The following is a 16,537-nucleotide window of genomic DNA, read 5'->3' as shown; positions in this document are numbered from 1 at the left end:
TAGAGCGCTAGCCTTTTAACGGACGTATGTTATTTGAGTTTAAGACACGTTGGTTTGCATGTATTAAAACGAATGGGGTAATTATCACTATAGCGTTAAGTTTAGTTACCAGGGTGCTCTGTTACGTAGAATCTATTGATAAACTTTTGATGAAATCTTGTGGTCTATCTTTATACATGTTTATGACTCGAGCAATTAAACCTATAACTCACCCACATTCGTGTTGACTTTTTAGCATGTTTTATTCTCAGGTCCTTAGAATGCTTCCGCTGTGATGTGCTTGTTGCCTGCATGGAGTCTCTCATGCTTTGTACAAAGTTTATTGCATTCAAAATAAAACTGCGTTGTGTAATAAATAATTGGACTGTGATGTCAACCTGTAAATTAAAGACTTATGTATTTCGGGGTTTTGCTTATACCTAAGCACTCGCCCACATGTTTACAACTTTCTATGTTTAGAAAGTCACTTATTTTTAATGAATGCAATATTTTATCAAAACGTATCATATAGAGGTCAAAACCTCACTGTGGAATCAATGATTAACGTGCCGCGTCAATAGCGATTTTGACGGGTCGTTACAGTTGGTATCCGAGCTTGAGGTCATAGGGAACCAGAAATTACATTAGTATGTTTAACTGGTAATTGTTATGATGCATTAGTGAGTCTGGACTATGACCATATCTGTTTTTACTGATTTTTGCTTATTATTTGGTCAAAAACATTATATGTGATATATTTATATGCTAACGTAATTGTTGTTTCAATTATGTGATAGATGACTTCCTCTAATCCTATCATTTTGTACGACTCGGAATCGGACACTGAATCTATTCTATCCACAACTGAAAAGGACGTTCCAATACCTATTAAAGAAGAAATTGTGTTAGCCGGGGAATCTCAACTCCCGGTAAACCCAGAGGAGGTTCCAGCTCCACCCAGCTTTAGTTTTCCGGAGCCACAGTATCGTTGGCATGGACCCATGATCCCTGGAGTAAACGAGGATCGTCCATTTCTAAACAAATATGGATATTGGTCCAGATATACCGCCGACGGGCGGGTTGTGCCGATTACGCCTGGCAGATTTCGGTTCATGACCACCGGTACATATTCTTGCAGTTCGTCATCATATTCTCCTACACATGACTCAGACAGTTCATCATCAGACGAGATCAGTAAGGAGGAGGATTTCGCTAATGAAATAAAAGAGATCACTAAGGAGAAATTCCAACTTGCTATAGATAATAAAAACAACCACAATAATAAAATGTCCTTAATTATTAAAAAAGAACAGGACCATTCGATCTGTTACCACCCTTATTGTATTAAACCCACTGAGGCAACGGGTACCTCAAAACCCCAACTAAAAATAAAATACACTGCCAGAATGTCTGTCGGACCATGTGCACACAAACAATTGGCAGAGAGAACCAAATGGGAATAAGTTTCTGATAGTTCTGAATAAACGACCTCGCAACCATAAATCTTCCATGCACTATTTTATTGCTTATGTGTGCTACTCTATCTTGTTATGTAAAATAAGCATATGTAAAATATCAGTATTGTATGGTATTGTATTATTTTGGTTTATTAATAATAAATGCATGGAATGATTATTTGTATTATTACTACTTCTTATTATTATTATTATTATTACATAATAACGTAGTAACTCGCTATAATTTTTCATAGTGGAATATTATTAGGATTTTAGTAGTTAATTCCTTGTACTAGCTATTATGTATGAACTTAACGGGTAGGTAATACCCTAGAAATAATTATAAAATGCTAATAAGAAGAAAAGGCTTTTATAATAATCGGTTCATATTATTAATATGCTACGATTAACTATTGACAACTCATTTTACCAATAATATTCTATATGATTAAATTATATCTGTTGTGTTTATTGAAGAAACATGTCTCAAATGTCGAATGCTGAGTTTGAGCAACTAGTCGAGAAACGTGTGAATGAAAGAATTGCTGCAACCGAAGCAGCAAAAGCAACAGCCGAAGCAGCAGCCAAAGCAGTAGCCGTAAACACAAACTCACGAAACGGATGCTCATACAAAACTTTTCAAGGATGCAAACCACAGACGTTTAGTGGAACCGAGGGACCAGTCGGTCTAACCCGATGGTTTGAAAAGATGGAGTCCGTTTTCAAAATCAGTAATTGTGCGAACGGAGACAAGTCAAAGTATGCTTCGTGCACATTGCAAGATGGTGCACTTACTTGGTGGAACAATTATGCTAAAGCAGAAGGAATAGATATGGCATATGATATCTCTTGGGAAGAACTGAAAAAGATGCTAATCGAGGAGTACTGTCCTCGAAACGAGATCAGAAAAATGGAATCTGAGTTACGTAATCTGAAGGTTATCGGCGCGAATCTCAATAACTATGAAAAGCGTTTCATGGAACTAGCCTTGTTGTGTCCCGAATTGGTGCCAAACGAGAAACGAAAGATAGAAATGTATATTGACGGTTTATCGATCAATATCAAAGGAAATGTTACATCGTCCAAACCGAATACGATGCAGGAAGCCATGACAATGGCACACCAACTCATGGACCAGATCACAGAGAGTTCGATTAAGGCACCAATTACCGAAGTCAAGACAACTGAAGGAAAGAGGAAATGGGAAGACTATAAGGGCAAAAGTACTCACCTGAAGAAACAAGAAACTTTTAAAGGTAAACAAGATGGGGCAACTGCAAGTCCAAACTATAAGGGACCCCATTCGTTCTGCAAAAGATGTTACACACATCATGCAGGTTATTGTCAAGTGGTCTGTGATAAGTGCAACAAGAAAGGACATGTGGCGAAAGATTGTTATGCCACCGTTTCTGAAGTAAAGACAAAACTGACCGATGTCAAGAAATGTTTTGGATGCGAGAAGTCTGGTCACTTTATAAATCAATGCCCTGATAAGGAGAAGAACAAAGAACCCGCACGTGGGAGGGCATTTAATGTTAGTGCCAGTAAAGCACGTGAGGATCCTAATCTTGTCACGGGTACGTTTACCGTTAATAATCAACTAGCTTCTATTATGTTTGATACGGGTGCTGATAGAAGTTATATGTGTAAAGACTTTAGTTTTAAACTAAAATGTGCATCATTACCTCTAGACGATAAATATACTATTGAATTAGCTAATGGTAAACTGATAAAAGTCGATAAAATTTGCCATGGTTGCGAAATGAATCTCGCCGGTGAAACCTTCAAAATCGATTTGATACCCTTAGAATTAGGAAGTTTTGACGTAATCGTTGGCATGGACTGGATGTCTAAAACAAGAGCGGAAGTTGATGGGTTCGTAATCTACTTAACCATTGGAGACAAGAAGAAGGTGATCCCTTTCATCCACCACATTGCCCTCTTGGCAATGAACCTGAAGCACTTACCGGCGAACATGTCCGAAACACCATTTTCTCTCTCATTTCCAGAGTATCTCGTCATGATTATATACTACACCAAATTCTAGATCTTATTTATCCGCTCGTCCGAACCGACAATCACCCCGGTGTAATAGAAGAAGTCAACGAGCTTCGCGCTCGGGTAGTGGCTTTGGAGAATATGGTGCAAAGGTTACAAACACCAGTAGCCGCACCAACAGCATAACCAGTACCACCATCAACAACATCAACAGTACCATTACCACCACCAACAACAACCGCATCGCAAACCTCAACTTCACAATCTGTCCCACGAGCATCGGCGTCAAACGCCATGTAGATACCAAGGAATACCACAACGATGAAGTATTGATTCATAACTTCGTTGGGGAAACATTCTACGACGATTATGTAATTTCTAAAGTTTAGAAATTATCTATCCTAACCTTAACGATAAATCAAATGAGTTTAATTTAATATTAACTCATTAAATCTATATTACATCTGAAGAAATATACATATATATATTTTTATAAAGACTGTAATAAAATTCTTTTGTACAAAATATTAATTGTGAATTTTTTTTAACGAGTAGGTAATACCTGAGAGATATATAAATTCACAATTAATATGTTACATTCTTCGAATCTGATTCAGCAAATCATCCATTATACTCCCTACTTTCACAACAATATACATTCTTTTATAGAAATCAAAACAACCATACTCATTCAAAATCTAATTACATATTCTGATTTTGAAATCTCATAATTCGATTCAAGATATAACCGAAAACATCACTCTTAGATTTCTACATCTTTCAAAACTATACTTTGACTTCAAAACTGTCCTAGAACCTCATTTCTATTCATGGAACTCACAAAAATATTTGTATCATTCAAAATCTTAGAACATCATATGTATATTAACAATTACAATATGTGTTCAAACACTTCAAAATTCTTAAAGACATGCGAGATGATGATCCAACCACACATTACCCACTGTCATGCACCTGAAAAGCTCTCGAAAACAAAGTTATAGTTTAACACGTATCCGTGTCAGATCCTTTGATATTTATTACCAGATATAATTTTTCAATCTCTTTTCAAAATAGACAGTTTTGTCATAGCTTCAACAAATCACCTTCATTTGTTTATACGAATAAACCTTATTATAACAATTACCCCTTCATCATTGTTACCGGGGAACCTTTCATATCTCGCCACATTAGCAGTAAACTTATCAACAACTTCCTTAACCTTCGACTTAAGCCTCTCCGAAAAGCCACTATACTTATTCATTAAAACCCCATCATGTACTCACCTACATCCTGTAACAATAATTGTCACACCAACTACTGGGAATTAGCAATCAGTATTTTGAATTTCGCGACAATTTTACGTCAAAAGTTATATGTATACATATAACGTCTATCTCCTAGACTTACATACTTCGAATGTGAATTTTCTGAAAAACATCCCAAACTATGAACTAGTTCTCCGAAATTGGAAAAATGCTGATGAAGCAGCAAAAACTATAAACGACTTTAACAGTCAAAAGTTTGATGATAAAGAATAGTATGGTTTTAAAGCTGAGAAAAAGAGAAGGTTTGAAACTGGAAAACGGATTAAGCAGACCATGAAGGAGGCTGTGGACAAATCACAAAGACTAAACCTGCCTTCAAAGGATCCAAATGATTCAGTGTCTACTGAAATCGTTAGCAAACACCTTACTTCTTATTCTAAACCTTCACAGACAAATCTTCTTCATCATCCATCTATGTTAAGAATTCTAAGATATCATCGTATCTTTTATTATAAATATCTTCGATATTCCTGAAGATATTTTCAAAACTATTCTTATCCGAAATCTTCTATCTATTCGCAATATCAGCGTTACAACATAAAAAGAAACTGTGTTAGTTTCTAAATTCTGAAGAAAAAAAAAATTCGAATTTAAAATAGGAATGTTTTTGAAGTAGTGTTGGGAACTGAAGCATGGGTTAGTATAATATAATGACACTTGATCAATGTGATTATATTACAGTAAGTCATACTGAGTTTCTAATGGAACGTGATGATTCACAGAACATACTGTCATCATGTACTATTTACACGACTCTTATATTCTACCTAATTTCTAAACATATTAAGAACATATCATCTTGATAGCTCTATATTTTCGGATATTCTGGTAATTTTCCAAATCAAGATCGTGCCATTACGATTTTATTCTTGGAACATTAACTATGTTCATCCAAAAATTCATATCTACAAATTCTGGACCATTATCCGCTTGACTTAAGGTCGGGAAGAGAAAACGAAAGCATGAAGCTCCGAAATATAATGGAGAATATAAAGCCCGATAACAACCCCGAAATTACAAACCTTGTATATCAATGCGTATAGCAATATAAAGACACGGGAGAATAAAAAACACAATAACCCCAAGGTAATGGTAGAAGAAAATAACTTCCTCCGGTGGTAGATGAAAAAGAAGAATGACAGATATGAAAGTTAAGAGTATATCAAGAATCAATACTGGATGAAGCATATTAACGAATGCTTTAAAGTATGAATTGGGGAGAAAGACTAGAAGGTGTGAGCTGTAGAAATAAAGAAATGAAGGGGGTGAATTTATAATAAAATATCAGACAGAGAAATCGAGACAGATTATCGCATTTAATCAAATAAGATCCTGATTTCCTTAATCGTCGAAGAACCAAATCTTATTGCAAAGATTTTCTTTAAATTCCATGAATTCCAGAAATCAATCATAACTACGTCATCGGTTAAAAAGAATATACGTTTACTCATTTCACTCTCTTGCGATAGCTTCACTTATACTCTTCGCGTAATCAAATTGTTTTATCTATATTACTCAATGATGATAAAACTCTATTTATCAACTCATATTCGTCATGAAAACATTTTTAAAGTTAGCCATGACGACCTCGATCAAATTTCGGGACGAAATTTCTTTAACGGGTAGGTACTGTGACGACCCAGAAATTTCCGACCAAATTTAAACTAACCTTTATATGTTTCCGACACGATAAGCAGAATTTGTAATGTTGAATCTCAAAAAGTTTGGAACTACATTCATGTAATCAATTACCCTTTGACCGTGTTCGACGATTCACGAACAATTATGTGTATATAGATATGTATATATAATATATAATAACTGAAAACATTAACAAAGTATTTGATATATATGATACTTTACATGAACATATTTGTTTCGATATATTTATCGACAGAATTAAGAGATAATATCAAATGATTGAATTATCAGATACATTATGATATGATTACGGGCCAATGTTATGAGGTCCACTGTGATTTAAGAAATCTATTCTTTTTGACAATATTCGAAAAATGGTAAAGTGATCTATAAGTAAGAACGTGGAGTGTAAATAACTTAGATGTTGGATATCGACAAGTTAAGTAACTCGACATTTTTCATTAAGATGATTTCATACGTTTATTAAACCTTTGGACTTTATCTCATGCTTCACCAACAGACTGTAATTTAAAAACTTGAAACCTATTATGAATATATATAATTTTACTTTTCTAAAATATTTTATGATATAACGATTTAAATTAATATTAAATATATTTATACGCGTATTATACGTACATAGTTTTATACTTTTACTGTACTTTAACTTTACCTTTACTTTACTTTTACTTTACTTTTACTTTACTTTTACTTTACTTTAACTTTAATAATTTATTTTAATAATTCACTTTAATAATTCATACTTTAATCATTCACTTTAATAATTCATACTTTAATAATTCACTTTAATAATTCACTTTAATAATTCATACTTTAATAATTCACTTTAATAATTCAAAAATCTATTATAAATAGAATTTAGTAGGTTTCATTATTTCATAGAAACTTGAAAATATATTTCTCTAACCTCTCTCAATCAAATTACACATATATATTTACTTAGTATTATTTCAAGATATTATTAGTATACATAAAATACTACGACGGAGTTATATTCAGACGATTTCAAAATAAATTTTCAAACGGAATAGAGCTAAGGAAATTATGGGTTATAGCTATGGAGGTTATGGGTATTGTTCGAGGGTATTGCTCGTGAGGTCAACCTAACGTTTATCATTTTCGTTGCGTCTACGTACTTTCCTGCAATATTGAATCACAATATTGATACGTGAGCATTCATATCTTATCTTTTATATATTAATAGTGTATCCCTGACTAGTGCTCGAGTATATATGATTATGCATGTTTGTATGCTTAGTTTCGTCGTTAAATAGTTTATGATAAATCACGAATTTGATACATATGCTACTGAGATAAGGTATATGATATGCATGTCGTTGAAAAGCAAAAGAAAAATTAATAACTTTTCATTTAGAAATCGTGTGGGTTCGATGAACGGATTAAAAGATATGGTCAACTAAATTATTATTAATTTTAATATTATTTTTAAAACGATTATTATAATTGTTATCAGTTGATGTTATTACTAAAATTATCTTTATTACTAAAAATTAATATTTTTATTGAAACTATCATTTTGTTATTTTTATCATTATTATTATTATCAATATTATTTAATCAAATAAATATGCGTACAAAGATATTTTTACCACACGTAATATAATTACATTAATAATACATACCACTATATTTTTATGATATTAAGTGAATTTTATAAATTTTATTACTTGAGATATATAAAAGTATATTTTTATCATATATGAATTTAAATATAAATTTTTATTTATTAATAAATGACTTGTATTATTTAGTATAATAAGATCTGATAAATATATTTAAATATATAAAACGACTATATATAAGTTATATAATAAACATGTATAGATTTTGGAAGTCATTTTGGGTCAAGTTGACTTCTGTTGACTTTTGCATGTCGGTCTCGAGCATTAGGATTGTGATACACTACGACTTGACCTAAATTGTTAGACAGATATTGACCAACATATAAATATATATACTTAATATAGGTTCGTGAATCCGAGACAAACCCTGCACTTGTTCAGTGCCGTCATATACATAATTACTACGAAATACAGTATTGTGAGTTTCATTTGCTCCCTTTTTAATTGCTTTTGCAATATATATTTTTGGGCTGAGAATAAATGCGCTGTTTTATAAATGTTTTACGAAATAGACACAAGTACTAAAACTAATTCTACGTGGGTTTAAACCAGAAATATACCCTTAGCTTGGTAACATTAAACTACTTGTCTATGTACGGTAGGCGCGAATCCTAAAGATAGATCTATTGGGCCTGACAAACCCCATCCTGACTATGGGATGCTTTAGTACTTCGAGGTTATATTAAATACACCTAATCTGGTGTACTTCAGGGGGTAAAACATGAACGTTAAGGCTTGTTACCGGGTGCCTACAACTTATAGAATACTTTTATACACTTGCGAGTGTACTTATATTTATAAACAGAAATCTTGTGGTCTATTACTATTACGAAAATGATTGATTATGATAAACTAATGAACTCACCAACCTTTTGGTTGACACTTTAAAGCATGTTTATTCTCAGGTATTAAAGAAATCTTCCGCTATGCATTAGCTCATTTTAAGGATATTACTTGGAGTCATTCATGACATACTTTGAAAGACGTTGCATTCGAGTCGTTGAGTTCATCAAGATTAATATTAAGTCAATTATAGTTGGATGTAATATGAAATGGTATGCATGCCGTCAATTTTAGATGTAAAGAAAGTTTGTCTTTTAAAAACGAATGCAATGTTTGTAAAACGTATCATATAGAGGTCAAATACCTCGCGATGTAATCAACTATTGTGAATCGTTTATAATGTATATGAACGGGTCCTTTCATCCAAGCAGACGTGATGGGGATGAGCTCATGCGCCGACATGTGAATTTATGGAGCGTGACGTTGGCATGAAACACAAGCTTTGATAATTTATTTCGTATCACGGTACATTGACGGCCAAAAATACCCTAACCGCATTATCTTTCCCACAACGGTCCTAAACTCTGCATGCATGCCACAAGTCCCTTCATGCACCTCCCTTACGATTGTTTCTGCTTCATTCAGACCGACACATCTTAAAAGCGGTGCTGTAAAGGATTTCTTGAACAGAACTCCCTCCCTTAGCATGTACAAAGGTGCTTTCATGCGAATCTTTCGTGCCGCTGCCCCGTCAGTTGGAAACGTCCCATTCTTAAGATACACAATAATGGGACTCATCCATGTCTCGACCTCCTCCAAGGGGGCCACTTCCTGTAATATGTTACATTGCAAGGTAATCAAGATATGCTAGTGTACGTTGTGTTTTGAATTGATTATGCGTATAGCGTATTTATTATCGAAACGTCCTTTGCGAATTGACTAAACACGCTTGTTGCAAGTTTATTGAGTGCGTCGGCTTTTTTGTTCATGGATCGCGGCACTTGCGCAATTAAGAAAAACTCGAATTTGTTTGCCATTTCTTCCGCCAATCTTAAATATTTTTGCATTACCGGATCTCTAGCTTCAAACGTTCCGTTCATCTGATTCGCCACGAGCTGAGAATCGACCGATACCTTCAGGGCTTTAATCCCATCTTCTCAGCCATTCGTAAACCAGACAACAACGCCTCATATTCGGCTTCATTATTGGAGGCGGGGAACTCGAAACGCAATGCGTAGGTGTGTTCCTCTCCTTCCGGGCCAATTAAAATTAGATCTGCACCTGCTCCGTCGGAACTTGATGCTCCGTCAGTAAATAGTTCCCATGCGACGGTATTTGGCATTTCTTCGACAGCCGGCGCTGGTGGCACGGTGCATATAAATTCAACCATGAAATCTGCCATAATCTGGCCTTTAACCGCGGTACGAGGGGCGTAATTGATTTCATGTTCGCCTAATTCAATTGCCCACTTGGCTAGCCTTCCAGAAACCTCCGGTTTGCTTAACACCTGTTTAATAGGTGAATCAGTTAGCACCAGCATCGGGTGACCCTGAAAGTACCGTCTCAACCGTCTCAAGGTGTGGACTAATGCGAAAATAAGCTTCTCAATCGGTTTGTAATTAACTTCGCCATGTTGCAGCACTTTGCTAACAAAATAAACCGGCATCTGTATGCCTCCTCGTTCGGTGACGAGCACTGAGCTGATAGCTTCAGTTCCTGCCGCCAGATAAATTGTCAAAGTTTCTCCTGAAAGCGCAACACGTTAGCATTATAAGGTTTGCAGATTTGTAAAGAATATCATGGAACGGTTACTTTACCCGGCACCAGGGCGGTCAGTTTCGGCAATGTCTTGATCAGAGCCTTCATCTCATGGAAGGCGTGATCCACTTCGGGAATCCAATCAAAATTCCATCCCACGCTTTCCTTCAATACTTTGAAGAAGGGTAACGACCTTTCCGTCGCCTTTGACAAGAACCTGGACAGTGCCGCCAACTTACTGTTTAGGCTTTGTACTTCCTTTTTCGTTCGTGGCGCTGCCATTTCATCAATAGCTTGAATTTTCTTAGGATTTGCCCTGATGCCACGCGTTGCGATAACGTGTCCCAAGAACTTCCCTTCCTCGAATCCAAAACTAAAATTTTCCGGATTCAGCTTCATGTTGATTCTACGCAGGGAGTCAAACGTTTCCTGAATGTCTTTCAATAGATTCGCTTCGGTGTAACTTTTGATCACGATATCGTCGATGTATGCTTCCACATTTCGACCGATCTATTCCTTGAACGCGGTGTCGATAACCCGTTGATACGTTGCGCCTGCATTTTTTAAACCAAAAGGCATCTTTTTGTAACAAAAAATACCTTGATCTGTGTTGAATGAGGTTTTGTCTTCGTCACGTTCCGCCATTTGGATTTGGTGATAATCCTTATAAGCGTCAAGAAAACATTTGAAACGGAAACCCGCCAATGATTCTACCTTCCAATCGATCTCAGGTAGCGGATAATTGTCCTTGGGACAAGCTTTATTGATGTCTTTGAAGTCCACACACATCCGCCACGATCCGTTCGCCTTTTTGACCAGCACCAGATTAGCAACCCACGTCTGGTACTTAACTTCCCGCAATATGTCAGCTTTCACTAACTTTTCCACCTCTTTCTTTAGGAAAGCGCTGCGTTCCGGGGCCATACCTCGCTTCTTTTGGTGCACCGGAGTCAAACTTGGGTTGGCATTTACACGATGCTCTGCGACGGTACGTGGCACTCCCGTCATGTCCGATTCCTACCACGCAAATACGTCTGTGTTATGCCAAAAGTTCGCATAGTGCGCTTTTCCTTTTATTGGATAGTGTGTGCCCAATCTGTACCACTTTTTTTAGGAAAATAATGGTTAATGATAACGTTTCCCCCCTGTTCAATCAGCGCTGCCCGCTGCTGCGGCTGTTCAACTTGACTTACTATTGAAACTCGATCAGAGAAGACAGTTGTGATGCCTAATGAGGTTGGGAACTTCATCATTCCATGCATCGTGGACACTATCGCGCCAAATTCGCATAACGCTTCTCGTCCCATGATAATGTTATACTTTGATTGACTTTTAACGACCACAAAATTAGAGCAATCGTTCGTCGCTTTTCATTTTCCTCCAGCGTAATGTCGATATCTACCCGGCCAATGGGCCAAGTAGTTTCACTTGTGAATCCTGCAACGGGATGAAGGGGCGGCTTCAACCTATCCTGCACGTCTTGCGACAGTTGCAAGAAACAATGCTCGTAAAAGACATTGACTGCGCTTCCGGTGTCCACATAAATTCTAGAAACCTTGCAACATCCCTCCGTTGCGGTTATCGTCACGGGCAAATCAGTAGGACAGACCCTCCAGAAAGCGGGGAACATGATAGGGGTGCATTCTCATTCCTCCAAAACTTCTGCCTTTCGAATGTGGCCTGAGTGCCACATTTGTATCATGTGAATATGCTTCTCTAGAGCCTTTTCCTTTCCCCGTTACCAGGCAAATTTTTTCGTCAGGGGGCTTTGACACGCGACGGTTTCAGATGGTTAAATTCCCCCAGCTTCAGCTATTCGACTATCACCTTTTTAGTTCAATGCAGTCGTCAGCGTCGTGGCCTTTATCATCGTGAAAAATGCACCATTTACTTTAATCAACAGCGAAGCACGGCTGCATCGGCTTCGGTGGCGGGAAATGCTTGCTTACTTCCTTCGTTGCCAAAATTTCCTTTGACGTTTTTGACAACGACTTTACCAAACTTTCCACTTCGGGTGACAACCTCTTAAAAATGTACCGTTCATACGGACGGTAGCCGTTACGATTTTCAGACTTACAGCTGGAGCGCCCGTAGCCTCCGCTTTCGCTACCGCCGCTCCCTTTGTACTTATTACCTGCATTTCCTTTGCTATTACCCTTGTCATCTTTATCGCTTTGGTCTGTCGATCCGTGATCCCCAATGGCAGTGTCAGCAAACTCCTCGGAACGCACAAAGTCTCTTACCATTTTTACCATCTCGACATACATTTTCGGTAACTTACGCCGCATCATTTTCACCAAAGATAAATGCCGAATTTGACAGATTCCCATAATAAACGCGGAGATCTGCTGTAATTCCTGCAAAACAGGAATCTTCTGGCATTCCGCTGTAAAGCGGGTATTAAAATTCATCAGAGACTCACGCGGCCTCATCTTAATGCTGTGCGCATCCAAGTGGGTTAATTCCGCACATTTAAAGTTCTAGAAACCACAAACTTGGTTCTGCAATCAGTAAATCTGGTGATGCCTAAGGCAGATAATTTGGCGAACCACTCCCTCGCAATGGACGGGAGCTGTCCAGGGAACATGTGGCATGCCTTGTGATTATCCCAATGCGGTGTCTTGACAGCGTGTTCAAATTGTTGCAAAACATCCTCCGAATCTGTGATGCCATCATACATCCTAGCGTGAGGGAGGGTAGTGAGGACTGTGGGCAACAGATGAGTAGCTATTTCCCGGGTAAACTTTTCGGACGTCGCGAAAACCTCGAATGACGCTTGACATTGTCTCCCATCATAGCATACCAGTTATTCAGCATGTTGTCCGCTACGTCGGGCTGCTCGAAATGAGCACTCATAGATTCCGGTTCGGCTAGAATTAAATTCTCAATCAATCCCTTACGTGCCTCCTCCTGAGTTTTGTCGAAACTCTTACCAGTCTCAGACGCCGAGTGTGTTGCGCCGCGGGGGGGGGGGGAGCTTTTGACATAACGGTCAGCTTCTCGCCTCCTTTAGTCATGAGTGAGGGCAAGACAAATCCTCCCTTGGCCAGGAAGCGTATGGCTTCCTCACCGTTCATAGGCTTGAGCTGACTAACGTAGCCTTCTTGAGTTTCTGTCTCTTCCGTGTCTCGTTGCTCAGATTCATCCCCCTCAGCGTCAAACTGCAGTATGATGCGTTTGATTGGTTCATTTGGGGTTTCATGAGCTATAACGACCCGTCCTAATCCATCTGGACGAAGTCCATATTGATTATAAACGATTCATAATAGTTGATTACATCGCGAGGTACTTGACCTCTAAATGATACATTTTACAAACATTGCATTCGTTTTTAAAAGACAAACTTTCTTTACATCGAAAGTTGATGGCATGCATACCATTTCATAATATATCCAACTATAATTGACTTAATAATAATCTTGATGAACTCAATGACTCGAATGCAACGTCTTTTAAATTTGTCATGATTGACTCCAAGTAATGTCTCTAAAATGAGCAAATGTACAGCGGAAGATTTCTTTCATACCTGAGAATAAACATGCTTTCAAGTGTCAACCAAAAGGCTGGTAAGTTCATAGGTTTATCGTAAACAATAAAATTCATCATTTTAATAGACCACAAGATTTAATATTCTCATTTCCCATAAACATCATGCATAAAATTCATTCATATGGATTGAACACCTGGTAATCGACCTTAACAAGTTGCATATAGATTATCCTCATCATTCCGGGACAACTTCGGACATGATAAATTCGCCATCAGGACAACTTCGGACATGATAAATTCGCCATCATTCCGGGACAACTTCGGACATGATAAATTCGCCATCATTCTGGGAAAACTTCGGACATGATAAAAAGGGCATATTCGATTTCGATAATTCAACCATAGAATGTAGTTTCGATTACTTATGTCTACTTCGTAAAACAGTTATAAAAGTAGCGCATGTATTCTCAGTCCCAAAAATATATATTGCAAAAACATTTAAAAAGGGAGCAAATGAAACTCACTATACTGTATTTTGTAGTAAAAATACATATGATGATACTGAACAATGCAGGGTTGGCCTCAGATTCATGAACCTATATCATTTGTATATTTATTAATATACATAGTTGTAATCGAATAAATGTATATATAAATTTATTAGTTATATCCTTTTTATATTAATAATATATATATATGTTTCATATATTCATTTTGTACATTAAAATATTAAATTATGTTATGTTATACGTATTAAATATATTTATAAATAAATATCATTTATTTGTTAAAATAGTATTTTAAGATAATATTTTAAGTGATAACAATAATAATAATGATAGTACTAATATTAATAATAATGATAATAGTATTAATAATTCTATAAATGATAATATTAATGATAGTTTTTATAATAAATCTCATAATAATGATAATAACAGTAGTTTTTAATAAAGTGAATAATTTAATAGTAATGGTAATGAAAATAATAATTTTGATAATACTGACTCTTTTAATAGTATTAATAACTTTAATAATAATGTTAACACTAATAACAAAAATGGTAATGGTAATAATAATAATAGTAGTTATGTTAATAATAATCGTACTAATAATTATAACTAATATAAATTCTAATATTCATGATAATAATAATAAGTTTTTTTTATTATTTTCATAATACTAATGATAATAATAATCATAATCATAATAATGGTAATAATACTAAAATGATAAGGTTACTACTAATAATAATATGATTAATACTTATAATAATAATCATGATAATAATTATAATACTTATACATGTGATAATAATAATAATGTTATAACATTAATGATAACCATAATAATGATAACACAAACAATCATAATAATAATAATAATAATAATAATAATAATAATAATAATAATAATTATAATAATAATAATAATAATATTAATAATAATAATAATAATAATAATAATAATAATAATAATAATAATAATAATAATGATAATAATAATAATAATAATAATAATTTAGTATTGAAAACTACCTCACTAGCTTTTTCTAAAAAGAATTGTCCCGAGCAGGAATTGAACCCACGACCTCTCGCTAATCCAACAACACCCCACACCACTCCTCTACCTCAGCTTTTTTGATTATAATCCCAGCCTAATACTTTTTAACCCATCTCTCGGCTCAACAACATTTGAAAGCTCTTGGCCCAACAGCAAAAAGAATTCCGGCCCACTTAGAAACAGAAATTTGTAACACATAAACGGCCCAACATAAAAACAATTTAACAAGCTTACATTATGTGGCTTGATTGGTTTTTCTCATGAAGCCCGATCGAAAGAAAAAAAAATGCAATATCTACATCATCGTGCCACGTACTGTTTCATCATTAATTCAATCACCACGTTATTTTAAAGGGTTTCTTTTTGTCGGCCACCAAATCCCTTTTATTCTTTGTGTTTGTCGACTGGACATAAACCCCAAAAGGGGTTCGGCTAATGCAGGTGCTTTAACACCCGAATTAATTGAAACAGAAGATCGGTGCAGTAGAAAAATACAAGGATTATAGTGGTGGTGGCTCCCTGTGGAAGAAACAGAAAAAAAATTAAGCATGTAACATTAATTAATGCTAACGGTGGTCTTGGTGGTTGTTAACTGGCGGTATGAGAGTAACCGATGGTGGTGGCGTTTCCTTTTGTTGAAAGAAGAAGATCGAAAAACAGAAATTAATCGAGTAGTAGTGGGTTTCAAGATGGTGATTCAAGGCCCTTATTCGATCATGAAATAGAAAAAGATGTTTGATGTGGTGGTTGCTATGGTGTCGACAAAACAAAAAAATAGAAAGCAGATGCAGCAGTTGTGGGTTCACGATGAGAGAGGGAAGGTGTTTATTGTGGTGTTCGATTATGGTGGGTTTAGTGTCACGGTGATGGTGATAAT

General features: G+C 35.8%; 1 protein-coding gene across 1 annotated transcript; it reads right to left on the bottom strand.

Annotated features, from left to right (window-relative positions):
• Positions 1–9,360: 9,360 nt before the first annotated feature.
• LOC139842150 (uncharacterized) lies at positions 9,361–9,887 on the bottom strand. Its single transcript, XM_071832324.1, has 2 exons — positions 9,774–9,887; positions 9,361–9,681 (listed from the first exon to the last, which is right to left on the bottom strand). The coding sequence occupies exons 1-2, from the start codon at positions 9,885–9,887 to the stop codon at positions 9,361–9,363; spliced, it is 435 nt and encodes a 144-aa protein (XP_071688425.1).
• Positions 9,888–16,537: the final 6,650 nt, after the last annotated feature.

Source organism: Rutidosis leptorrhynchoides, chromosome 4 (genome assembly GCF_046630445.1).
Source record: "Rutidosis leptorrhynchoides isolate AG116_Rl617_1_P2 chromosome 4, CSIRO_AGI_Rlap_v1, whole genome shotgun sequence".
Lineage (NCBI taxonomy): Eukaryota > Viridiplantae > Streptophyta > Magnoliopsida > Asterales > Asteraceae > Rutidosis > Rutidosis leptorrhynchoides.
This window is presented reverse-complemented; position numbering and strand designations above follow the sequence as displayed.

Excerpts from the sequence above, each read along its gene's own strand:
- LOC139842150 (XM_071832324.1), bottom strand. The coding sequence starts at position 9,887 with ATGGCAAACAAATTCGAGTTTTTCTTAATTGCGCAAGTGCCGCGATCC. Across the intron at positions 9,682-9,773 it reads TTAGTCAATTCGCAAAGGAC|GAAGTGGCCCCCTTGGAGGA; the intron begins GTTTCGATAATA and ends AACATATTACAG.